The sequence below is a fragment of the Suncus etruscus genome, chromosome 17 (genome assembly GCF_024139225.1).
Source record: "Suncus etruscus isolate mSunEtr1 chromosome 17, mSunEtr1.pri.cur, whole genome shotgun sequence".
NCBI classification, from domain to species: Eukaryota; Metazoa; Chordata; class Mammalia; order Eulipotyphla; family Soricidae; genus Suncus; species Suncus etruscus.
The window spans coordinates 60,623,248-60,650,468 of NC_064864.1; the positions used below are offsets into that span (position 1 = coordinate 60,623,248).

At 41.8% G+C, this 27,221-nt stretch overlaps 1 protein-coding gene across 1 annotated transcript in view; it reads left to right on the forward strand.

The window, feature by feature from the left end:
- Positions 1-21,783, forward strand: part of TDRD1 (tudor domain containing 1) — a 39,212-nt gene extending 17,429 nt beyond the window's left edge. The window contains 15 exon segments of the mRNA XM_049764437.1: positions 98-184; positions 1,875-2,042; positions 2,154-2,261; positions 2,853-3,023; positions 6,804-7,046; positions 7,386-7,523; positions 9,457-9,567; positions 10,638-10,808; positions 13,503-13,778; positions 14,434-14,553; positions 15,880-15,996; positions 19,159-19,326; positions 20,655-20,882; positions 21,560-21,606; positions 21,691-21,783. Of these exon segments, the coding sequence (XP_049620394.1) occupies positions 98-184; positions 1,875-2,042; positions 2,154-2,261; positions 2,853-3,023; positions 6,804-7,046; positions 7,386-7,523; positions 9,457-9,567; positions 10,638-10,808; positions 13,503-13,778; positions 14,434-14,553; positions 15,880-15,996; positions 19,159-19,326; positions 20,655-20,882; positions 21,560-21,606; positions 21,691-21,783 (2,246 nt within the window).
- Positions 21,784-27,221: the final 5,438 nt, after the last annotated feature.

Here is a 27,221-nt window from a genome sequence, read left to right on the forward strand (position 1 = left end):
GTTTGGAAAATGTTTCTTAATTGTGCTTACTCTGTATTTTGTTTTTCCTTTAGTTCTTGGTATGATTTCTCAATAAAGTTCTATTAATCATTTTTAGGAAAAACCCTAGACCATGTGCTTGTAGAAATGGGATATGGCTTAAAACCCATGGGACAAAGCTCTCAGAAACCAAGTGCAGATCCAAGTGAGTATACAAAGACATGATGGACAATGTAGTGGCCAGTTATTGGAGTGTCTTTTCTACTAAATAAAAAGGGCTGTTATCACAGTGAGACTCATTGAAAATATTCACCATTCTATAAACTTCAGATGGAAAGATACTCATTTAGAAACATATTATTTTTTAGCCTCAAACTTGCCTGTTTTTCTTCCCTTTCTTCTACATTAATCCTTGACATGAGAGTGATTTCCAGTTAACTTTTGAGATTTTACGTCAAGTGAGTTATTTTCCCCTAACTAATATTTCTGTTTTGACTTTTTAGAGTGCCTTTTGACGAGGTGGGGACACCTTTAAGTGTTTGCAAGCAAGGAGGCCCAGTTGGTCCATCTCAGGGCTCCTGAATACAATGTATCCTCCTGCCCTTGGGGCCATGTCCATAGCCCTGACACTTCCATGACTTTAATTTGTTTTTATTTCTTGAGCCAACACAAATTAGCGTTATCACATTCTGTCCTAGGATGGTATTTCTCCCATTTTTATTTATTGTGTGCATAGTCTTTCCATTTAATGTTAATGCAAGCCCGAGAAGTTTTGCTATCAGCACATCATTATTTCACTGCCAGCCTCTGGTGTTTTTAAGTCTGCTTTCTCATTTTGCTTCCTTTCTTTTTTCTTTTTCTTTTGTTTGTTTTTGGGTCACACCCAGTGGCGCTCAGGGGTTACTCCTGGCTCTGTTCTCAGAAATCACTGCTGGCACTCAGGGGACCATATGGTATGCAGGGATTTGAACCGCCGTCTGACCTGTGTTGATTGCGGTGTAAGGCAAATGCCTTACTGCTGTGCTATCGCTGTGGTCCCTCACTTTGCTCCCTTTCTAATTACTTTAAATGTAGGTTCACTTCATTGTCTCTTACTCATTTACCCAGAGGTGATGGTCAGATTAATGGTGACAAATTTGTAACAGATAAATATGTTTTATCCCTAAATCTACCTTCTTCCTCCTCTCCCATTCCTCCTCCTTTTATTTATTTATTTATTTATTTATTTATTTATTTATTTATTTATTTATTTTGGTTTTTGGGTCACACCCTGTGATGCTCAAGGTTATTCCTGGCTTTGCACTCAGAAATCGCTCCTGGCATAGGGGATCATATGGGACACAGATCAAACTGGTCTGTCCTGAATCAGCCACATGAAAGGCAAATGCCCTACCACTGCGCTATCGATTAAATCGATTCTTCTTCAAATATCTTTGTATGTGGTTCCCCCCTTCTTCTCTTCCTACTACTGTCCTGAATCAGCCACATGAAAGGCAAATGCCCTACCACTGCGCTATCGATTAAATCGATTCTTCTTCAAATATCTTTGTATGTGGTTCCCCCCTTCTTCTCTTCCTACTTCCCTTTATTTAAAAAAAAATCTTCCTGGTAAATTTTTTCCAAATCACAGAAAAACAGCCTTTTCCAGTTATAAGATTTATTAAGCCAGAAATACCAAGACATTTACAATCCCTAGAGAAGCTACCCTTTTCTTAACACAGGAATCCTCCTTATTGAGGGACAGTTGCAACTATCTTCCTCATTTTATCTTGTCTTATCTCCTACTTGTATTATGATAGTACTGCTTCAGTGTCTGTGATGGATTGGGGCTAATCTCCTGATTTTTATTCCACTTTGAATTAATTTTGTGTGTGCCATGACTGTTTTCTGACCAGGTGATCCTGAGGATGTTGGAACAGTGGTGGCCAAAAACAAAACCATTGTTAACAGAAGTGACCTGATCCCCAAGGTATTGACTCTGAATGTGGGTGATGAGTTCTGTGGTATGGTCGCCCACATTCAGACACCAGAAGATTTCTTCTGCCAGCAGCTACAGAGTGGACGTAAGTGTATCCCCCTAACATGTGTTCTCCCAGTAATAGACCTAGACAGATACAGAGACCGTGTAGAGACACATTTCTTTAATCTGAGATATGGGTGATCTTTGTCTGCAGATAAGCTTGCTGAACTACAGGCATCCCTTAGCAAATACTGTGGCCAACTATCTCCACGTTCCAATTTTTATCCAACGATTGGTGATATCTGTTGTGCTCAGTTTTCAGGTAAGGAAAGGGACTGTGACTGTTCTGGTGACGTTGTTTAGTGAATGCTGAACCTCCCAGGGGGGGTGGTCCTGTCTGGATCACTTTTCTTGAGACAGGCAAGAGAGCCTGGCAATGCGCAGAATGGCAGAGTGGCCTTTGTGAGTTCCCAATTTTTTGAATGAACAACATCTGTCTTTCTCTACAGAAAAGTTCAGTGACTTCCAGATAGGGGATAAAACTCACTGTCACTCACTCGCTGTTGAATAGCTGGATTCTAGTGTCCTCAGACTGCCAGGTTCTTGGAAATGAACCCTGCTCAGTGGCTTAGTGTGTGTTCCCAGGCCAATTAGATGACTGAGTTCTGGGGGAGAGATAGCATGTAAATAATGTCCCTGTGAAATAGGAGTCCAGTCAGGTCTGAGCAACAGGGTCATGTAAGGAGGTGGCTTCTAAGGAGCCAAAGTAATGCATTATTGAATCATCTTGATATTAATTTGTTATTAAGATGGATAATTGACCATCTTGATTGTTCTCTTGATTTGGGAGGAAAAGTTGGTCTTAGATAGAAATTGAAAAACCATTAGAGAGATAGTCATTTTCTCTTTTCAGAGGATGATCAATGGTACCGTGCCTCTGTTCTGGCTTATGCCTCAGAAGAATCAGTACTGGTGGGATATGTCGATTATGGGAACTTTGAAATCCTGAGTTTGACAAGGCTTTGTCCCATAACTCCCAAGTTGTTGGAGTTGCCGATGCAAGCTATAAAATGTATGCTGACAGGTATGAAATTTTTACTGCCTCTATCTTCTTCAGACATTTAAAATCTAAAGTAAGAGCACTAGAGTTGAAATTAAATTACTGAGCAGATAAAGCAGTGTGTTCATATAGAACTTACCTTAGTAATAAAATGAAATTTTATTGAGCTGTCATTATGAAATTGAGCTTTTATTTATTCATTTTGCTATTTATAGAATCTGCAGTATCAGCAAAACCCATTAACTACACAAGGTGGGGCAGGGAGTAGATGGGAGCCTGCTTGCAAAAAATAAAAGAGCTTTATTCTCAGTATATGGATTGCCATATATATTCCTTTCTCTACATGTAAGATTTTTTTCTGTGTCAAATATGTTAGCTTCTACAACCTTAATTTAAATGTAAATTTAAACTTAGTATCCATTTTATCCAATGGATATTTTAGAGCTCTTACTATTATATGTTCATTTAAACATATTTTTATAAACTTTACAAGTCTTTCCTGACTATAGGTTGAAAAAGGTAGTTTTGTGGCTGTATATGGAGGCTTAAAGTGTTGATCCTGTTTGCAATACATTCTGGATTATTTTTCCAGAAAGGGGCGAACTCTTTCATGCACTCACTAAAGTAGTCAGAGGCAGTCAGTCCCTTCACATATTGGTACACCAAATAGATTCTGTTCTGTTCATTCCTCTTGGCCAACTTCGATAAGCAGAAGAGCCATGTCCTTTTCATTCACTTGATTACAGGTTGAATGAAGCTATAACATTATTTTGTGAATTACTTAGTTCTTAAGTTTTGTAAACTGATCAGTTGTAACTTTGAGGTGTTGATTTGTAGACATTTCAGAAAATGATGCGAATGATTTATGTATTGCTGTAAGAGATTGCTACTTCTTCCTAAATTGATTTATACTTTTGCTGGTGAAGGTGCCCCCCAAACAATGCTCAGGAGGGCCAGAAGCCCCTCCAGAAATTATTGACCAACTGGTCATGGGTTCAATGTAGGGGCCTGAGAATGGGGTGATGTAAACCCGCAGTGCCGATGATTACCTGTAATCCTTGGAGGGTGAGGGGGCGCACCGGACCTGCACCTGGCAGTGATGAGACTCAGACCTGGAATCAAACCTAGGTTGGATGCCTGTTAGTTATTGTACCCTTAAACCTTCAACTATCTCCTCACCCCTGTTCTATTGTTTATGATTGTCTTCAAAGTTCTTTTGATATGTAATTTATATACCACAAAGTTTACTGATCTAGGAATATAATTCAGTAATTTTTTTAAATAGGTTCACTGTATTGTATAAATATCATCATTTCCTCACCCAACTAAGGATTCTTATGTTCATTTATAATTATCTCCTCAACTATACCCCAGAAAGCCCATAATCTGCTTTCTATCTTTACAGATTCACTTTTTGGATATTGCATACCAGTGCAATTATGATGGGTTGCTCCATAGAAGCGTTTTACAGCCCTTTTCTTTGTAATTGTGTCCCCTCCCCCCTCATTCTTGTTTAGAAAATCCTCCTGCCTAGGTTGAAGTTTTTGTTTGAGTGTCATTGATTTAGCTTCGTTTTATGGAAATTAGAAGCTAAATTTTTTTTTGGTAATTAATTTTTGGGTGGGGCTTCGGCTTCTCCTGGTGGTTTTCAGGGATTATTACTTCTGGCCCTGCAATCAGGAATCACTGCTGGTGTACTTGGGAATCATATAGGATCCCAAGGATTAGAACCCAGGTAGGCAATGCGCAAGGCAAACACCCTACCTGCTGTACTATCTCTTTAGCCCATTGGGAGCTAATATAGTTTTCTTTTTTAATAAAAAAAATTTTATTGAGGCTCAGTGAATAACAAAGTTATTTATGGTTGAATTTTAGGCTTACAAGGTTCCACCATCAGTCCCTTCATTAGTGTCCCCAGATTTCCTCCTGTCACCAGTCAGCCTCTATGCTGGCATTTCCCCCTCTTTTTAGGCACTAAGGTTCACAATACTATCACTGGTTGCTGGTACAGTTTCGTTCATCACACTTTATCCACTTCCAATACTACTTCCTATTGAAGACCAGTTCTCAAGTTCTCAGTTTCTGTTACCTTTGTCCATTTGTTATTCTTCTTCCATGTTCCTTTCTATCCCACCTATAAAAGAGATCATCATGTGTCTGAGCTTGTCCTTCTGACTCACTTCACGCAGCATGATACTTACTCTCCAGATCCATTCCTATAGCAGCAATTTGCATATTTTTTCCTTACAGGCAAGTATTATTCCCCTATGTATGTATAACATGGTTTTTCCTTCTTTCTTTTTTTTTGTTTGTTTTTTTGGGGAGTCACACCCAGCAGCGCTCAGGGGTTCCTCCTGGCTCTGTGCTCAGAAATCGCTCCTGGCAGGCTCAGGGGACCATATGGGATGCTGAGATTCAAACCACCATCTTTCTGCATGCAAGGCAAACACTCTACCTCCATGCTTTATCTCCGGCCCCAACATGGTTTTTCTTAAAAATTTTTTTTGTTTTTTTTGGGGGGGCCACACCCGGCGGTGCTCAGGGGTTACTCCTGGCTATCTGCTCAGAAATAGCTCCTGGCAGACACGGGGGACCATATGGGACACCGGGATTCAAACCAACCACCTTAGGTCCTGGATCGGCTGCTTGCAAAGCAAACACCGCTGTGCTATCTCTCTGGGCCTGTTTTTCTTAAATTTTTTTATTGGGGTCGGAGAGATAGCATGGAGGGAAGACGTTTGTCTTGTTTGAATCCCAGCATCCCATATGGTCCCCCGAGCCTGCCAGGAGCACTTTCTGAGCATAGAGCCAGGAGTAACCCCTGAGTGCTGCCGGGTGTGACCCCCCCCCCAAAAAAAAAAAAACAAAAAAAATTTTTTTATTACGGGGGCCGGAGTGATAGCATGGTGGTAGGGCATTTGCCTTGCATGCCCCTGACCTAAGATGGACCTCGGTTTGATCTCTGGCATCCCATGTGGTCCCCCAAGCCAAGAGCTATTTCTGAGCGCATAGCAAGGAGTGACCCCTGGGTATCACTCTTTCATGCACTGGGTGTGGCCCAAAAACCAAAAAAAAAGAAAACAAAAAACATTTATTGTAACACAGTGATGGACCAAGTTTTTCATAACACAGGCTTTCAGGCATTAACTGTTCAAACACCAATCCCATCTCCAGTGTGATCTTCCCTTCATTAGTGTCCACCCACCAGCCTAGCATGCCCCCATGCAGGCTCAAATTTGCTTTAAATTTCTTTTTACAACACAGGGCAATTGGTATTATCAAAACTTATATCAACTAGGATCAATTTGAAATAATTGTTATAGCCTTGGTGTTAGTAAAGTCAGTGTCTAAAGATTTACCAGACTCTGCTTGATGTTAATGTAAGCCTTCTGCATTACTATTTAGGCTCATTGAGCTTGGTAGATTTCTGTGAAACTTTCCCATCATTTCACCCCTATGAACTACAGGGCTGACACTACCATAAAATTTTGAGGGCCCATCTGGCTATAAGAGTAAGAGGCTGCACAGCACAGGATCTATAAATTGGAAACAATTTATATCAAACTTGGCAGTTTGATAAGGTTCAGTTTTGGAATGGGGCCATATATATTGAGAGTATAGGATGTCGCTGGCTGCTATGATATAACACAGAAAGAAGAAACTCTCCCATCATTCTGAGAATGCCTCAGAGGTATCAGCCCAGACCAGACACCTGGGAAGAATTGGTGGTCAGAGAGCTAAATACTCAAATGCTGACTTGGCTATAAGAAATGCTTTAACATCTTTTCTAAACTTCTTTGCAAGGAGTAAAGCCATCATTAGGGGTCTGGACTCCAGAAGCTACTTGTCTCATGAAAAGTATTGTGCAGAACAAAATGATCAGAGTGAAGGTGGCAGACAGGTTGGAGAACAGCTCCCTGGTGGAGCTTGTGGACATTTCCGTGACACCAAACATCAGTGTGACCAAAGCCCTAATAGATGCAGGCTTCGCTGTGGGCACACAGGGGAGCATGGTGGAGAAACCCAGTGACAAGGAAGAAGCAAGTGGTGAGTGACACATTTACCAGTTACCATCAGAATGTTTTCCAAGGGTGTGCATTCTCACACTGTGATTACGAGCTGATACTGAAAGCCTGTCCTCTTCCTAAGAGGGTATGCGAGATTGAGTTGGAGAACTGGAGAGTAATTGCAGGTTTCATGGGTCCCTGATAGACTGAGTCAGAAACGGTAATTAGAACCTTGAAATTTTTCAAAGAAAGGTTCATTGTAAAACCAGTTTAACTGTCCACTTAGAATGTCGTTTAGTCTCCGAAAAACAAGTTCCTCAGTAGTACTGCCTCTCCCACTTGGCCAGTTGCTTTGCAAAATGTTATCTTATTTTCACAGTTTCCTTGAGTATAGAAGAAAAAGTAGAGCCATTGGAATGGAACTGGGTTGAACTTGCTATTGATCAGACAATAGATGTTGTGGTCAGTGTGATATATAATCCTGGAGAATTTTATTGCCACATTCTTAAAGAGGATGGTAAGTTGCCTCATTTATGTCTACAAATTCATTCTTATAAATGCTAAGTGCCGATGAGATTGCTGAGAGTTCAAAAGTACTTTCCAAGAAGGGGAAAGTTGATATTTGTATGTATTTCCAGGGAAGGTCAGGTAATACATATTTCCTTTTGGGGGGCACACTTGTCGATGTTCAGAGTTACTCTGGCTCTATACTCAGGGATCACTCCTGGAAGTGCTCAGGGTGGCATATGGGATGCTGGGGATGGAACCTTTATTGAGTACATGCAAGGCCAGTGCCCTTCCTGTATTATCACTCCAACTCAACTTACTTCCTTTTAAGTCATTGATTCTAGTTGTTACAGTCTTCCTTTATATTTAAGCCAGCTTTGAGATAATAGTGTCTTACAGATTCATTTTTGAAAATCAGATGATACATTTGATTTTTTTTTTTTAGCATTGTGGACATTATATACATAGAATGGCATAAAGAAGGTGTAGGATTTTAACAAAATATCCTATGATCAAAACAGTTTTCTAGCCAATATCTTTTAAGAAATGCCCGGTAATCCAGGGAGTTTCTTGAAACCATGAGTGATATTTTCCTACCACTTTATTTTTGTGGTCTGTTTGAAAAGGTGAACATTCTAATTGGTATTAATTTCATTTCTATTTCTGTGAATGAGCCCTGCCGCCTTTTGGAAAGGCTCCAATTCTTTTTTTTTTTTTTTTTTGTTTTGTTTTTGGGCCACACCCGTTTGACGCTCAGGGGTTACTCCTGGCTATGTGCTCAGAAATCGCCCCTGGCTTGGGGGGACCATATGGGACGCCGGGGGATCGAACTGCGGTCCTTCCTTGGCTAGCGCTTGCAAGGCAGGCACCTTACCTCCAGCGCCACCTACCCGGCCCCAAGGCTCCAATTCTTTCTCATCGCCTCCCATGCAGAGTCCCCTCATTGGTGCTGGAAGCCCCGTAGGATCATTCCTTGCCAATGAGGCACACTGCTGTTGTCTGGCCACAACACTTCACCGAAGCCTCCTTTGCTTTGCCAAACTGCTCATCCAGTGGTTTGTAGTGCTTCACTCTATAGCTCTGCACTTGGCCTCCAGTTCTTTCTCTTTACTCCCGGAATTCCCTCTCCTAGTAAATCAGACCAAGTTCTGCTTCAAGTCTCTCTGAGTAAGCTATTGGTCCAGGCTTCCCAGGGGAGGCTATCTCCCTCCCTGCTAGGTACTGGCTAGCCTGCAGAGAGGATGTTGCTTCGGGCTCCATTTTCATTTGTTGATTTAAGCTAAATTTCCAGGGAGCACAAAGTAACTTTCTTTTCTGAAATTGGGGTGGCAGGCCTCCTAAGTTAGGAACTTCTGCATGAGCACAAAGAGCCCAATTACGTGTTTGAATCCCTTTCCCAGATAGTATCTGTGTTTCCATCAGTAGCTGGGCTTGTTGTCAAGACGGCTTGGCACCTGGTTTCCTCTAAATGAGTGTACCCCAATGGCTTGTTCTCATGCAGAGCTCAGGCTTGGGCCTGGTGACAGCAACACCATAGTGGTGCCCCTTAAATGAGTGAATTGTTGGTAGGGAATTTCTTTTTTGTTTTTGTTTTTGTTTTTGGGTCACACCCGGCCGTGCTCAGGGGTTCCTGGCTCTATGCTCAGAAATCGCTCCTGGCAGGCTCGGGACCATATGGGATACCGGGATTCAAACCACCGACCTTCTGCATGAAAGGCAAACACCTTACCTCCATGGTATCTCTCCGGCCCCGGTAGGGAATTTCTTCAGAGTTTTAAAAAACCAACTTGCTTCACCAGTGTTTTAATAAGGAAAAGGAGAAAGTATTTGATGTACCAAATTGTTGTTAGGGCGTATGTACCTGAGATTTAATCACTAAAAAGTGTCAGAGGAAAATCTGTATTTGGCATTAAAAATCGAGTGTTGTATGTTTGTTTTTTCAGCTTTAAATCAACTCAATGAGTTGAACAAATCATTAGCAGAATATTGTCAGCAGAAGTTACCTGGTGACTCTAAGGCAGAAATAGGACAACCTTGTTGTGCTTTTTTTGCAGGTAAGTTACAATCATCTTGGTTGTGGCTTCATTAGAAGCCATTTTTTTCTCAGTGTTCAATACTTTTTTAAAAAACGTTTTAAAATTTATTTTAAATGCATTCAGTACTTTTCGGATGTATTTTCTTCCTACAAGCAAGCACTTTCACCATCAACAGTTATCAAATGAATTAAGATAGCATGTATATTCCTCTATAACAAAAATTAAAAATGTTCAGTGATCCTTTCTTACCTAAACTTGGATAAACGCTTCTCATAACTTCTGATGTTATTCAAACAGATTACATAATGGTCCTCATCTTTGTACATTACTTCTTTTTATTGTTGTTTTGGGGCCACACCCAGTGGCACTCAGGGTTTACTCCTGGCTCTGTGCACAGAAATTGCTCCTGGTAGGCTGTCTGGACAATGTGGGATGCCAGGGACTGAACCCAGGTCCATCCCAGGTCAGCTGCGTACAAGGCAAATACCCTGCCATTGTGCTATTGCTTCTACCCCTGTTCATTATTTCTTTTGGTTATCCTGTTCACTTTTATCTTGGAACTTAATGAAATACTTCTAATTTTACTGCAAGCAAACTCTTTCCTGGTGTGACTGTTAAGTCTTCCAGTTTGCAAATGTGTTGAAGTTTAAGTCTTACTTTTGTCTTCTCTTTGTTGCCTCAGATATGAATAAAGTCTCTTTAGATGTAAAAGAATGAGCAATAAGTTTTAGAGATGATCTGTAGATTTTTGAGATTTCTCATTCTTGGGATTTTTTTGGGGGGTGTACACCTGGCGGTGCTCAGGGGTTAGTCATGGCTCTGCACTCAGAAATTACTCCTGGCAAGTCCGGGGGACCACATGGGATGCTGGAAATCAAACCCAGGTTTGTCCCAGGTTGTCCAAGTACAAGGCAAACCTAGTTTCAAAGATGTACTATCTTTCTGCCCCCCTCATTCTTGGGATTTCTGAACAAGAAGCTAAAGCTGTACTCTGGGAAGAAAGGAAGTATCTCAACTACTTTAGATGCTGGAAGTTCTTTTCAAGATACATGCTAACAGAAGGGAAATGTTTTTCACTACATATCTAGGTGATGGCAATTGGTATCGTGCATTAGTCAAGGAAATCCTACCGAATGGAAATGTCAGAGTACATTTTGTGGATTATGGAAACACTGAAGAAGTTACTTCAAATGATCTACATACGATAGCATCAAAATTTCTAAAATTTCCTTTTCAAGGGATACAGTGCTGGCTAGTAGGTATGGTACAGAATATAAACATTTCTCAACTGTCTTCTAATACTGAGGGTTCATATACAACTAAATTACAATAATAGTTTTTTAGAACTAAATCCCCGAAATTCCATAGTTTATTAGTGACAAAGTGTAATAATATACTTTCAAAGATCCTGGTATTGTTGGCAAAAGAGGGAAGTAGCTGCTTTTGTGAACTTGCAGAGGAGTGAAGCTGAGAGTCTCTTAATAACAATTTTTAGGATTCAAGGATTATGCTTTTTTAACTTAGCAATGCTACTTATTGTTTATCTGGGCGTTTGGCACCAAAAAAAAAACAAAAAAAGAAAAGAAAAGAAAATCTTGGAATTTTTCTGAAGTTCACTGTTCATTGCATTGTTATTAATAATAGAAGCACAATAGAGTCAATTATATAAGAAGGATTGGCAAAGGGATGATCTGTATAATGAGTTGACAGTAGTAAATATTTAAAGAGCGGGTATTAGGAGCACGTAATATCTTGAGTGGGGTCAGCTCTCATACATTTCTGTGTATTTGATGTTAGTATACAGTGATTAAGGTGGTGTTAAATATGTGCTTCTGGTGTGAATAACTGTCTGTAAGTGAAGAAAGTAATACAGGACTGGCTTAAGTGGACAGACCTGCCACCAGCTCTGCCACCTATTAGCTGTGAAACCAGAGCTGCATTATTATTTTTTTTTTTTTTTGGTTTTTGGGCCACACCCGGTAACGCTCAGGGGTTACTCCTGGCTATGTGCTCAGAAGTTGCTCCTGGCTTGGGGGACCATATGGGACACCGGGGGATTGAACCATGGTCCGTCCAAGGCTAGCGCAGGCAAGGCAGGCACCTTACCTTTAGCGCCACCGCCCGGCCCCCAGATCTGCATTATTAAAAAACACTGCTGTCGGGGCCGGGCGGTGGCGCTAAAGGTAAGGTGCCTGCCTTGCCTGCGCTAACCTTGGACGGACCGCGGTTCGATCCCCCGGTGTCCCATATGGTCCCCCAAGCCAGGAGCAACTTCTGAGCACATAGCCAGGAGTAACCCCTGAGCGTTACTGGGTGTGGCCCAAAAACCAAAAAAAAAAAAAAAAAAAAAAAAAACACTGCTGTCATCCACTCATCCACTCTTCTGGATGACAGTAGGATCCTCCTCAAAGAATCATCCCTATGAGAGATGTCTTAAAATACAAAGCATCCAATTGTGCTTGGTGTCAGACCCATAATAGCTGATTATTCCTGTAAGATTTTTGGGGGGGGTAAAAGAAACGTGAGGTCCAAAATGACATTAGAGAGGGTAACATGCTTGCCATACACATGGATGACCTAAATTCTATCCCCAGCTGCCCCCCACCCCACGAAATGTGGGCACATAAGTCTACATTTATCATTTCACATACACCTAATCAAACTGTGGCAGGCTGGCTACTGCCCTGTTCCTGTGTGAAGGGAAGATACTTTGTCTTTTATTTTTCTATTTTACATAATAATTGGTTTTAACTATTTTATGCCAATGATTCCTGAAATTCACTTCCAAAGCAATAGCAGCAGCATGAGAACTTGTCAAAAATTGCCTATTTCAGTCACTACCCAAAATGTACTACTAAATTGGACACTCTAGGTGTAGCTACCTATACAGGAAAGTTTGAGGTTCTTGATTGAGAAAATAAGAGAATGTATCAAAATTATCTCCCCCCTTAATCTCTTTTGTTTATTATTCTTTTTTTTGGCCTCATCTGATGATGCTCAGCAGTTACTCCTGGTTCTGCACTCAGGAATCACTCCTGACAGTGCTCAGGGGACCATAGGGGATGCTAGGGATTGAACCTGGGTTTGCCACATGCAAGGCAAGTACTCTGCCCACTGTACTATCGCTCTGGCCCCCAAAATAATTTCTGATTGCCTAATTTGAGGTGACATTGTGAAGTTAGCAGACTGTTTTATAAAAGCTAAAGTGTGTGGTGGTCATCTTTGACCAGAATCATTGGAACTTCATCCTCATGCATCTACGTGACCACATTGTGGCTGCTTGTTTTTGAGCCATAGCCAGTGATGCCCAGGAGTTACACCATCGATGCCCCGGGGGCAGGAATCACTCCTGGCCGTGCTTAGGGGGGACCATCTGGGATGGCAGAGATCAAATTCGGGTTGACCTCATGCAAGGCAAGCACCCTGCACTGCACATTGTATTATTAGTTCAGTCCCAAGCGCTGAGAAGAAGTGTGACCCTATCTTTGGGCAGGATAGATAGTACAGGAGTTTAATAAGGTGTAAGCTCCAAATCAGCCCTATTTTGATCCCCAGTAGCATGTGATTCATCTGAGCAGTGCCAGGTGAGACCAGGAGGCCTCTGAGGCACTGTCAGTGTGCCGGGGGAAATCCACTGCACCCCAGAGCCTTATACTCCACGTCTCTTTGAGCACCACTTTGGAGACCCCCTCCTGCAAAGAAATGTTTGCCAATTAGAAAAACACCAAAATAGTCACTAAGGGGAAAGAAGACCGTAAGCCTCCAAAGGTCCAGGTGTGTAGTGTATTAGCAATTATGTCTTTCTATATAACTCAGATATAGACTTTAGATACATAATTGAATCAGAGTTGCTCAAAATCATTTAAATAAAGGGTGGATTTGATACCAAAACCCAGTCCTAGTAAAGCACATTTAGAGCTGTAATTTTCTGTGACACTGTTTTTATTTGCCAGATATTCAACCTAAAAACAAACTCTGGTCTGTCAAAGCCATCGAAAGATTTCGGTCAAGTGTCGCTGGGGTCAAACTCCAAGCCCGGGTGGTAGAATTCAGAGAACATGGAATGGGAATTGAGCTCACAGATCTTTCCACTTCATATCCCCGAATAATTAGTGACATCCTGATCGAAGAAAATTTGGTTTTACAAACTAGTTCTCCACACAAAACCTTACCAAGCAGCCAGCCTACGAACAAACAGGAATTTCATGTTGACTTCTCAATGCGTCAAGGTATCATATTAAACATACCCTGTCATTTAAATGGACCATTTTTTGCTTTCCTAAGTGACCTCACTTCCCTCTAGAAATATACTGGTTCATTTTTAGTTTGCTGAAACAAGGGTTTTACCTAACAACTGCTATGCATTTGTAATGTACTTATTTATTAGGTAAACTGGGCATTCTGTATCTCTGAAGAGTTTGAATATATTTTGATAATCTTGTATGATACATTTCAAAATGGGAAACATACTCCTGGAATATGGTCTCAAAGAGCATGAGTTCCAGGTGTTTCATGATGTCATTATATTAAAAATTCCCTTTCATTCTCTTCCTTTTCTTTTCCTCCCCTCCCCTCTCCTTTTACTTATTAAATTATGGTACCCCCTGGGGTCACTCACACTCCAGTGCTGCTGCATCTTTGCATGCAGCCAGTGTGCCCACAGGTCTCTCTAGACAGCAGGGTTTCTAGGGGTCCTCTCTGGGCTGCACCAGGGATCATGGCCTCTCAGACACTGCCCAGCCACATCCCCCTGTGCCTAGAGGGGCATTTTTGGACATCCACAAAGTCTTGCAAGTTGAATATTTTGTGGAAATGCAGGTTTTTCTTCTGGGTACACTAAGTTTGATCTAGTTCATGCTGGTCCTGCGTTTTGTGTGTTCTCAGCTATCTCTCCAGCGATGCATTGGAGAACAATAGAATTGCCAATTAATAAAACAGCCCCAGCAAGCATATTAGAAATCATAAACCCGAACTTGTTTTATGCTCTACCAAATGAGATGCCAGGTAAGAAGCCAACACTTAAGTCATCTTTTATTTATGCTTGTTTCTTTTTAACAGGATACTGAACGTGCTTATATGAATGCCTTAAGAAATGGGATGAGGGACCTGAGTGATAGCACAACAGGGTGGGCATTTGCCTTGCAAGTGGCTACCCAAGTTCAATCCCAGCATCTCATATGGCTCTGTAGCTTGCCAGGAGTGAATTCTGAGAGCAGTACCTGGAGTAACCCCTGAACGCTGCTGGGTATAGCCCAAAAACAAACAAAACAAAACAAAAAAGTGGATGACTGTTTGAGAGTGTAAGGAAGGATTGATCCTAAATAACTGAGCAGATTTGGTTACAGAGAACACATGGGAGAATGATGGACAGATTTGACACTTAGCACCCACTCACTGGTCTGGGTCATCTAGAACTTTTCACAACAAAACAGTGCTCTTAGTTGCTGTGTTTCTGACCAAAAATATTATTTGGCATGATACAGGGTAACCGATAATAGCTAGTTAAGAGAATGGAATTCAAACTGATACATTGAAAGAATACTTTGTAACCAGTCAGTACTCATGGTGGTACTATATCTTAAAAACTTAGAACAGCATTTGACTGGAAACTCCTTTCCCCTATACCCCATCATGAGCACCCCATCATGAAGAAAGGTTCCAGTTTATCCTCTAGTAACAGTCGTTGAGTTAGGCTAATTGGATGGTACCTGTTCAAAATAACAGGTACTTCAAGGCTGAAAATAAAGAACCTTTGTTTCCTGTTGTCAAGCCAAGAATTATTGGCAATGTCAATAAATACTCTTTTTGTTTTCTTTTTTGGGGGCGTGTTACACCTGGTTAGGGTTAGGGTCTGGGGCTACTTCTAGCACAGTTGGGAACCAAACCCATGGTTCTCAAATGCCAGTGCTTCAGCCCTTGATGCAATCTCCCCAGTTCACTGGTGGCTGCTCTAAAATGTATTTCCTCTTTAATCAGTGTTCTAACTGTCAGAGCTCAGGTTGATTTGATCATGACAACATATAGTGTGATAAATTGGAAGTTCTTGGTTCTGGGTCATTCACTCTGACATACTGGAAGAAACATTGGATAATTGCATTTCTCTAGCAGGGCATGGCTGTATGGCTGCCCCACAGGAAGCAGGAGGCTGTGTTCCTGCCTCTCCTGAGTCCCTCCCTACCATACCAGCTCACCTGCCTCCTAGAGGCTTAATGTAGTTTTAAAATGCGAGTCTATGTTTTCATACTTGGTTTTCTTTCTTAACTAAACTGCTATCCTATGCTGTTGTAGATTGAAGCTTTCTTCACCAAAGACTTTTTAATTTATTTTTAGACAATCCGGAAAAACTGTGTAGGCTAACAGCAGAATTGTTAGAATATTGCAATACTCAGAAAAACCGACCGAACTATCGGCCAAGAGTTGGAGATGCTTGCTGTGCCAAATACACAAGTAAGATTCTTTTAAGCAGAATATTTTCGTAAAAGTTAAAGGAAAAAATGTCTGTTCTCCTTTGAGACCATGTGAAATTTTCAATTTTAGATGCACATTTTATCCGGTTAGAGAAATGTAAGAAAGATGGGATTGTGGGTTTAATTCTTGGGCGTTTCTGTTCCCTAGACAGTGCTTATACTCAAATAAAGGTACCAATGAGGATCTACCAGTTAGTCTAGACAACTAGCTCTGACTAGCTCTGTTTGGCAAATTAGCAATGTTTTGTTTCTATGTGTAGGGACTATAAATAATTTCTAGACCTGTGAGCATCCTATAAAAGGAACAAAGTGCCTCAGGGAGTCACTGGGTCAGTTGGGTCTGCATTAGCCATCCTCCTGGTTAATATTGCATACTACCAGATTTCTTTTGCTAATATTAGTAACACTTGTGGGAATTCTGCAGGATTGGACAGATGGGAACTTCTGAGTCCAAAGAAATAATGTTGTGTATGTCCTGGGAGGGGGCCAGATATTGCCTCTCTGGGGAGCTTTGAAAAATGACCACATGTCCCAGAAGTTTTCAAGTGGATCACTTTCTTCCTCTCTTTGGCAATAATGGGCTCAAAAATGCTTTTAGTCTGTTGCTTATATAGGTGTTTTTTCTGAGTGTCTGTCAGTCTATCTCTAGCTTCAAGCAGCATAAGCCCTTCCAGTTACTTGACTTCTATCCACCCCCAATACCTATACTTTTAAAAATGTAGGACATGTAGCTTTTCCTCTCTTTTCTTTTTAAAAGGTGACACTGAAAATATTGTGCTCAACTTTGTTTAGGTAAGACCTCCACATCCTTTTCTTAGGACGGAGGGAATACTGTTCACACAGCCTTGCTAGCTAATAAACTCTAATTACATTTCGGCTTTGCAGCTTTGGCTGTGGCTGCTGTCAGTGTTCTAGACACTTCCACTAATTGTCTCCACTTCTCTGCAGGGGTGTCAATATGCTCAGAGAGTGCTTGCTGCCACCTGCCACTGTGGCTGGATTTGGCCGATGCCTTCGCCTTCTTGCCTTCCTCTTGTCCTGCCCACTTGGCCTCTACACCTGAGCTGTCTTCCCACAATATTTTCTGAAAGAAAAAATTTTGAGTTTCTTATCCCAGCTTGTCAAATAGCTTTCTCTTTCCTGGTCCCCCGTAGGTTTTAGTCCTTTATTATTATTATTATTATTATTGTTATTATTATTGTTATAATTAGTATTGTTTTATTCTACAACTTGAGGCTCTCTCCTGCATTTTGTAATCTCCCATGTTTAGGCTGCAGTGGTGGCATTTATTCTACCCTTAATTGTTTACAGCTTGGCTAGATACATGTTTCTGTATCATGAATTGTCTATCCTGCCACATTTTATCAATTGGATCAGTTGGTATCACTAAATTTAAAAAGGTATGACTCAAGATCTTAAACCTTAAATCTTAAACTTTCCTGTGTATTTATTTGTCCTGAAAATCTTAGAAATCTCTTCATTTCATGTTTTGATATGTATGGTAAACTTAATCGTTGTTTTCTTTTCACCATTAAGCTGGAGACTCATTGGGGAAATAGAAATTCATGAGTTTTGGTTCTAAGAAATATTCTTGAAATACTTTATTCCTTTTCTCAATTTTCTAGAAATTTCTTAAAAACTGTCTTACCAAGAGTATAACAGGCAGGTTGTTTGCCTTGCACATAGTATGATCCCTGACATTCCTTATGGCCCCCTGAATACTACCAGGAATGATTCCTAAGTGCAGAGCTAGTAGTAACCCCCGAGAACCACTAAGTGTGACCCCTAAATTAAAAAGCAAAACAAAACAAAAAACTTACAAATATTCAAATTCTTCTACTAATTTCCTTTTCTGTTTACAAGATATGTCCTCATTGATATCCAACATTCCCCCAATTTATTTCTTATACCTTTTTTTTTTTTTGGTTTTTGGGTCACACCCGGCAGTGCTCAGGGGTTACTCCTGGCTGTCTGCTCAGAAATAACTCCTGGCAGGCATGGGGGACCATATGGGACACCAGGATTCGAACCAACCACCTTTGGTCCTGGATCGGCTGCTTGCAAGGCAAACGCCGCTGTGCTATCTCTCTGGGCCCTCTTATACCTTATTTTTACTTCAGTTCTTTGTTGTTGTTCTCTTCATCATGCCACTGGCACCGCTAACTCTGTTACTCCGTGTGTCTCATTGAGTTTGTTTTTTGATTGGATCATCTAGCTCATCTTAGAGGTTTTGGCTTTTTTTTTTTTTAATACATAGAAATTCTAGGCAACCCTTTGATGTTTACCTATTTAAGATAGGGCTTAAATCAGTGAACAAAGGACCAACTTGTCACTGTCGACTGGTCTACTCTCTCCCATTTCCCTGGGAATTATATATATGTATATATATAATATATTTATATATATTATTTTATTTTTATTTGGGGACTTCACCTGGTAGTGCTCATGGCTTCTTAGCTTTGCAGTCAGGGATCACTCCTGACAGAGCTTGGGGGGACTATACCAGGTACTGGGAATTGAACCTGGGTTGGTCATGTACAAGGCAAACACCCTCCCATTGTACTGTTGCTTTAGCCCCTTCCCTGGGAATTCTGATGTTGATGTTTCAGGGGTGACAAGGGAGGAACCCAGGCCTTGCTATATGTTCAGGGATCACTGGTGGGGTTTTAGGATTCATATATGGTCTTGGGGATTGAGCTGGGGTCAGTGACATGCAAGGCAAATAAATGCTTTAGCCCCTGTATTATCCCTCCAACCCTTAGAGTAGGTAACAGTAATGACACAGCCCTGGAGTTTGGAGTGACGAGATGCTGCCCACTGATCTGCCCACCAATCTGTGTACCTATTTCCCCAGTGTGGCGTAAAATCGGACTCTGCTCTTTCATTTCTCACCCAGCTACTGCTTTCTAAACCTATGCTGTGAGTCTGTCCTTTTCTTCATCCCCTACCCTTATGGTTTTAGGTCTTTTTCCTGTCAGTCGTGGTGCTTGTTTCTGAGTTGGGCTCTGGGAGGAACTAACATTGCGTTAGAAACTTTATTGTGGAGTCTAAGAGATATCAAGAGAGATGTCTCTCTCTTGTCTGAGAGGTGGATGGACATCATGGAGTGTAACCACCCACCCATGATGCTCTCTGTCCCCAGGTGACAATTTCTGGTACCGCGCCATTGTGCTAGGGGTGTCGGAGGCAGACGTGAAAGTACTTTATGCTGATTATGGGAACATTGAGATGCTCCCGCTCTCCAGAATCCAGCCTATCCCTGCCAGGCTCCTGCAGCTCCCCTTCCAGATCATCAAATGCTCGCTTGAAGGTGACAACTCAACTTTCAGAGGTGGTTTTGGGAGGGATTTTTTTTTTTTTTTTTTTTGGTTTTTGGGCCACACCCGGCAGTGCTCAGGGGTTACTCCTGGCTGTCTGCTCAGAAATAGCTCCTGGCAGGCACGGGGGACCATATGGGACACCGGGATTCGAACCAACCTCCTTAGGTCCTGGATCGGCTGCTTGCAAGGCAAACACCGCTGTGCTATCTCTCCAGGCCCCGGGAGGGATTTTTTTTTTTTGCTTTTACTTTTTGGGCCATACCCAGTGACACTCAGGGGTTACTCTGGCTATGCGCTCAGAAATTGCTCCTGGCTTGGGGAACTATATGGGATGTTGGGGATGGAAACAAGGTCCATCCTGGATTGGCTGTATGCAGGGCAAACACCCTATGCTGTGCTATTGCTCTGGCCCAGGGATTTTTTTTTCTCCCCTCCATTGGCTTAATAGTTCCAAGATCGAGTACAAATAAACTTCACATGTCTCCATGGTAGGCAGTTTAACTAGAAAGTCTATCTGTGATAAATCATCTTCCCCACAGACACATTCATTTTGCCCATTTTTATTCTGTAGATTAATTTCAGGTTGGAGAGATGGTACTTGGCCTTTCAGTAAAAAAAAGTTAAGAGCCAGGTTCTGATGATGAAGTGGCATCTGTCCATGCATCCAGGACCTTTGCACTTTCACAGCTTTCTCCTAAAGGACTTGAACAACCACAGGATAACACTTTGGGCCACATTCCTGTCCCTGCAGATAGTTCAGCATCTACAGTTTTCAAGATGAAGTCACAGGCCTGCTGCTCCACTACTCTCATCCCCCACCCCTGGATTGCTTTACTCAGGCTCCAGCAGGGAGTACTCTAACTCACCAGCTGCCTCCTCCTCCACATTCATTCCAACTCATCCAACTCAGGTGGCCCTAGAAAGGGTTTTTTTTTTTTTTCTTATTACTGTTTATTCTTCACATTAGAGTAGATACTCATGACAGCTGGTTGCTCCCTAGCTCTGGATCACACATTTGACACAGAGGAGTGAATATGTGTTGAATGAGTTTGAGTATGTTGCAGTAATAGTACCAAAGTTTGCCCAAACTGGTTTGACTTTTTATCCTTCTATTATTCAATGCCTTTTAAGGGGACTTAAAAGTAAATTCCCCCTGATTCTATGTTAATATGTACCTGAAATTTTACTGTGAAAGATATGTAAGCCAATATGGTCAAAATAAAAAAAGAAGAAAAATAGAAAAAAATAAAATAAAGTTGTAATGTCAAAAAAAAAAGTAAATTCTAATATTCTGTGGTGTCCATTTTTTTTCCCTCAGGACTAAGGGAATTGAATGGAAGCTGTTCCCAATTAATAATAGAACTGTTAAAAAATTTAATGTTGAATCAGAATGTAATGCTCTCGATAAAAGGACTTATGAAGAATGTTCACATAGTATCGGTTGAGAAATACTCTGAAAATGGTACTATCAATGTTGCTGATAAACTGGTGATGTATGGACTGGCAAAAAATGTCACACCGAAAAAGCAGGCAGCTTTAAATAAAGGTATTTCTTCAAGGTTTATTACTGATGTGAAAGTAGTTGATCTGACCCTCCCTCTGCCATGCCCACATGCCATCTGTCTGCTTTCCTGCCTCTCAAATTCAGTGGCAGCATTCATACTGCCTCAGAGGAAGCAGCTGGATGATGCCAGCTTCTGATCTAACTGGGCTCAGGTCATGCTTGGCCACAGTGTTGTAGAATTGCTGCAGTGTTGTAGAATTGATGCTGAGAACTCAGGATACACCAGGTATCCGACTCCCTGCCAACTCACTTTGTATGCTTTTCCAAAGTGAGAAGAGCTTTTTTTTTTCTGATGCCATCTTAATGGTAGGTTTCATAAGGTGATTATTATTATTAATGCCCTTTACCCAAAAGACATGCCACCTATGAGAGTCCAAGGCCCTACAGCCCTGGCGATGAGGGAATATGGGGCAGAGTAGATCTCATTAAAGTAGACAGGAGAAGGTAGTGGATCAGGTCCTTGTAGCAGGTATGTGGATAGCAGTTGTGTTAACACACCAGATATTCTTGCTGTTTGGAATTTAGATTCTTTAATGAGGGTGCATACACGCATGGGAGTTGGGGGGGATGGAACTCGGGTTGGCCATGTGCAAGGCCTTCCCTAACCTGTTGCACTATGGCTCCAGAGCCTCTAACAGCTGTCTTGTGTTCGCTTTTAGAAAAGACGCCTAAGGTGGATTGCTGCTGCATGGAATTACAGAAACAAGTAGGTCGGGCTGCTGATTTTCAGGAAAATCTGACTCCAGCCACTTATAGAAATGTAATAATGCTGTTTACTTTTCACCCCTAGGTGGACAAACATGAGCAGATTCTTCTTTTCCTCTTAAACAATCCAATCAATCAAAATAAGTTTGCGGAAATGAAAAAATTGTTAAAAAGCTAAGTAAGTTAAACTTGATACTTAACTACTCTACCCGTGGGGTGTGGTAGAGTGGACAGGACCCTAGGCTTGAGTTTTTGTGCCTTTGGTACTATGGGAACTGGAGTATGGGCAATGATGCCTTTGTGATATCCTTGTGGTCCCCTTGACTTGAGGAGGTGACCTCCCTCTGCCATGCATGCCTCCCCTCTATGCCTCTCCTGGACTCAGCCTTGATTTCAGGATGCTCACATTATCATCTTTGGAAGGGCTAGTGAAAGCTGCTGTGAGATGAAGCTCAATCTCCACATCTTCCCGTCTACCTGAGAAATGAATCCACTGGTTTATGAATTGCTCTGATGATAAAAAAAAAAAGGCAGTACTTTCGGTGGCAAGATTCTAGCAGGGGTCCTCAAACTTTTTAAACAGGGGGCCAGTTCACTGTCCCTCAGACCATTGGAGGGTCTGACTATAGTAAAAACAAAACTTATGAACGGATTCTTATGCACACTGCATATATCTTATCTTGCAATGAAGAAACAAAACAGATACAAATACAATATGTGGCCCGCGGGCCATAGTTTGAGGACCACTGTAAGAATCCGGGTTGGCCAAGAGGCTGTGGGAGACTCTATTTCTTTTCAGGGCACAGTAGATGTCTCCCTTCTTTTGGCCCTGGTGATACCAGGGATGTCAGAACATTAGCATTGGATTTTAAACAGATTTCTGTCATCCGGTTTGTCTCTGCCACGCTCTGTTCTGTGCCCAGGACTCTGTTTCTGATCCATAATAGCCAGTCAGAACTGTTCTATTGAGCAAAATGAAATTATTCATTTTACAGTGTTGTTTTGGTCCAATTCCAGCCCAAAGCAGAGGAACTGTGCTTTAGTTGACATGTTGGTTCTTGCTGGCTCAAGTGATGTTCATATTGATGATTTGCAAATAGCTCTGTGAACCTTGCCAGTCTCCGGAGTGAGCCAATCATTCCAAGAGGCCCTCCCAGTGCCCACGGGAGTTGTGCTCGGTACTTCTCACTGTACAGCAAATGCCATGGAGATGAGATCAATAGCTTATGATTTCTTTCCCTTCCCAGTTTTAATAAATGCAGACTTCATTATTAAATTGCAACCTTGATTCTGAATGTTTTATGTACTTGAATTAAAAAAAAGTTTTAATTTTGTTTTGGCTTTTGTGCCACACCTGGAAGTACTCAGGGATTACTCCTGGCTCTGTGCTCAGGGATCACACTTGGCAGGGTTTTGAGGAGTATATCTGGGTGTCTGGGGAGTGAACCTGGGCCAGCTACTATGTGCAAGGCAAATGCCCTACCCACTGTCCTATTTCTCTGGCCTAAATTTTTTATATTTAATGATAACTTTGGCCTCATGAATTAAGGAACATGCAGTGACTTTAACTTCTGTATTTTAAGTTCTAGTGGCAGATGATATTTTTCATGAGTTCACTAACCAGTGCAGGGCTTTTTCTTTTTAAATCAGTGTAGTAGGATTTAAGAAAACAAGGAGCTTGCTTGTGAGCATACTTACACATACAATTTCAGGTGAAACCTGTATTTTCTGTTTCTAAATAGATGTTTCTAATGTTTCTGTTTCTAATAGACAGCACCTCAGGGCCACACAGGCAACATGCAACTTGATTTAGAGCAGAGCCGTTGAGTTGACTCTGCTCATTACTGCAGCTTTGAAGACCGATTTTGTCCACAGCTGAATATAGAAAAATACCTTACATTTGGGTAGTGACTTAACCAGTGTTGCTACAGTGAGGACCTGGTTAACTGTCACATAATTGCCCTTGAAAAGAGAGCCATGTTTTAGAATGAGGTTCAGAGAGGTTAAATTTCCCCCTCCCCTCCATCCTGCCATTTCCCACACTGACTGAGAAGGTCTGAGGCCTGCAAAGCCATTTCTCTGTGGCCCACATGGCAGGCTGTGATCACTTCCAGGGTCAGCCACATTCAGCAGGGTCTGTGTCCCTTTCAGAATAATGCATCAGTGACTGCTTAAGCAAAGAAATGTCATTGAAGGCTTATTCTTTTAAATCATCCTTCCCAGAGAGTGGTAAAGCTGTAGGTCCGAAGCAGAGGCTCAACGACACTGAAAAACTGAAAAATGAGATCTCAGCTGCAACCACTGAACTTTATAATGTGCCCATGACAGAGTCAAGTGGCAGGGTGGGGGCTGGTGGAGTAAGGGAGCACCAGTGGTGGGATTGATGTTGGAATATTATAGGCAAAAAATGCAGCTATCAATAACTTTTTAAATAAAAGTTTTAAAATAAATTTAAACATTTAAATCATTCTTAGAGAAAGACAAAATGGTTTCAAAATAATGAGTGTGGCATCATCTCTGAAGAACTTTTATTTGTCAATCTTGTAAAATTGCTAAACTGGGAATGCAGCATGGAGATGGTGAACAGAACAGGAAGCCAATTTGCTGCTCAAATGTTCGGAGAATGTCAACACATCAGTCGGATATTTTCTAATCAAAAGAGTCCCAATAGCTGAGTGTGGGCTGAGAGCAGTGGCCCCAGAGCCCAGCTGTGGAGGGATGGTGGAAGGAAGTTTTTAGCCACTCAGCCTCCCTTCAGGGTTGTCATTTCAACAGACTGGTCCTTTTTGCTTTATCCAACATAGAAGCTAAGCAGAGGGATTGTATTATTTGTATAAGGTGCAGTGATCTTTGGGCTCTCTTTCAGAAGCAGTGTCTTAAAGATCAGCTCTTATGAGAAAGGAGACGACGGGTTCAAGATGTGGAGAAAATAGAACATCTTGTGTTTTGGTCTATTGGAACCTTTGTCAGCTCTGATGACCTTTTCAGGCCTCCATTTTGTTTCATTACCCTCTTCTATTAGGTTGGGTAGTCCTCACCCAAACAAATTCTTCTTTGCCTAAAAGAGACTGAATTCATGGGAATATTGGGAAAGGGGGATACACAGAGGCTTTCTACTGTATATATAACATTTCTGGGGGGCCACTCCTGGCAATGCTCAGGCTTACTCCTAGCTCTGTGCTCAGAGATCACTCCTGGGGTTTGGGGGGACCATATGGGGTTCTGGAGACTGATCCCGGGTTGACCACATGCAAGGCAAGCATCCTACCTGCTGTACTATGGATCTCACCTCAATTTTTTATTAAAAGCCCTGAAGAAAATCGGGCTCCGTGTTGATTGCCGATAAATGCAGTTGAGGAATACACGTGTTATTCTGGACATAGCTGAATGTTTGAAATATGTCATAATTGTCATAAATGTCATAAATATGTCAAAATGTCATAAAATATGTCCTGCTCTCCCTGTGCCTTCCACATAATAAATGCTGTTTGGATTACATTTCTTTTGATGTCTGCTCTTATTGTCTCGTCACTCAAAGCTTGGCAGTCAGCATGGCCCCCTCCACCTACACTTGGATCCCTTTGCCCAGAGTCTTCCTGGACTCTCCAGCCACCAGTCAGGCAAGGACTTTTCTCTCTGCCCCTGCCATTCTCAGACCTGTCCAATTCTATAGCCACTTAACATTTTTTAATGGTATAAGCTCCCATTTCCTGAATCTCAGAATATTGAATAACATAGGTTAAGCAGAAAAACACAGTGATGGGGCTGGGGATTTGAATATGGGAGCAACAGTATCCCTAGGCTCCATGTAGTCCTGTGAGCACAGTTCTGGATGCTGAGCCACTAGGCTATGCATCATCAGAGTGGTCCCCAGATGCACAGAGCACCTCAGCAGGTGGCCCCAATAAAGAAATCTTAGGTATTTTTCTTGGGCTGGAATGATAGCACAGCGGTAGGGTGTTTGCCTTACACATGGCAAACACCGGGATGGACCCAGTTTGATTCCTGTCATTCCATATGATCCCCTGAGCCTGCCAGCGTGTGATTTCTGAGTGCAGAGCCAGGAGTAACCACTGAGAGCCATCAGGTGTGACCCAAACACTCAAAAGTATTTTTCTTAAAAATCTGACAGTCTAAAAGGTAACCACATCAGAAAAAAGCTTTTTACTTGCCTTTGAGTAATGCTTGTTAACTCTTTTATTGGGTGTGGATCATTATGACAATACTACAGCTAAGTAAAATTCTGCATTGCCTAATAAAACGCTACCACTGAGCAGATGTCCCTTGTGTCAGCATTTTGCTAACTTCTAAATATTAGGGGCCACACCTGGTGGTGCTCATGTTATAAGGGTCACTTCAGGTGGTGCTTGAAATGTGATAGGGATGGGGTGTACAATGTACCTGGATTGCCCAGTGAGCTCATTCTCCAACCCCAAACTCTTATTAAAGAAGGGGCGTACATTGTACCTGTTTCCCCAGTAAAGATAAGAGTCACAAACTAGGACTTTTAGTAAAGACAAAAGGAATACAAGCCAATGATCTTTTAGGAGAAGCCATATGGGGGTGCTCAGGGATCTCTCCTGGCTGTGCATGGGGGACCATATCAGGTGTCAGAAATCAAGCCCAGGTCAAGGCAAATGTTCTGCCTGCTATACTATCACTGTGTCCAGATTATTTAAATCTGAATGCAAACTTATGGTATGCTGCTGAAAATTATTATACACATGTTTGTTTTTTAAAGAAAGTTTAGTGCTAGGTGCTTTGGTCATTTATCTTTTTTTTTTCTCCAAATAACTATAGCATGAAACTCTCAAGAAGTGTTTCTCAGTTTTATACTAACGTTTTTTCAAAAAAAAACAAAAAACAAAACAAAACTAGAGCTTTCAGTAATTCCACTTCTCGGCATCTATCCCAAAACTCCATTTGAAAAGACATTATTCATTGCAGCACAATTCACAACAGCCAAGATCTGGAAGGAACCTCAGAGCCCTAGACTAGGTGAGTGGATAAGGAACTTGTAAAACATACACACAATAGAATGACACAGCTATAAGAAAAGATGAAATCATGTAATTTGTCACCACACGGGTGGAACTTGAGTACATAATGCCAAAGTGAAGGACAGATATAGAATCTCGTGTGGTATAGAGAAACTAGTGAGGAAACAGTAAGGCACTACAAGTGACACTTGTATGGACAACTGAGCTGCTCGCATCTCTGGGATGGTGGAGGTGCTCTGAGGGTGAGTGTGGTACTGGGCTTCTTTTGGAGAGTGAGGTTTAAGCAACACCCAGTGACACCCAGAGACACCCAGTGACACCTAGCTCTGCTCAGAGATCTTTTTTTTTTTTTTTGGGGGGGGGGGGTGTCACACTTGGCAGTGCTCAGGGATCACTCCTAGCTCTACTTTCAGAAATCATTCCTGGCAGGCTCAGGGGACCATATGGGATGCCGGGATTCGAACCACTGACCACCTGCATGCAAGGCAAATGCTTTACCTCCATGCTATCTCTCTTGCTCCCCAAGAGAGATCATTCCTGATAGTACTCCGGGGACTTCATGTGGTGCAGAGGCTGGAACTAGGGCTGGCCACATGCAAGACAAACACTTTACCTT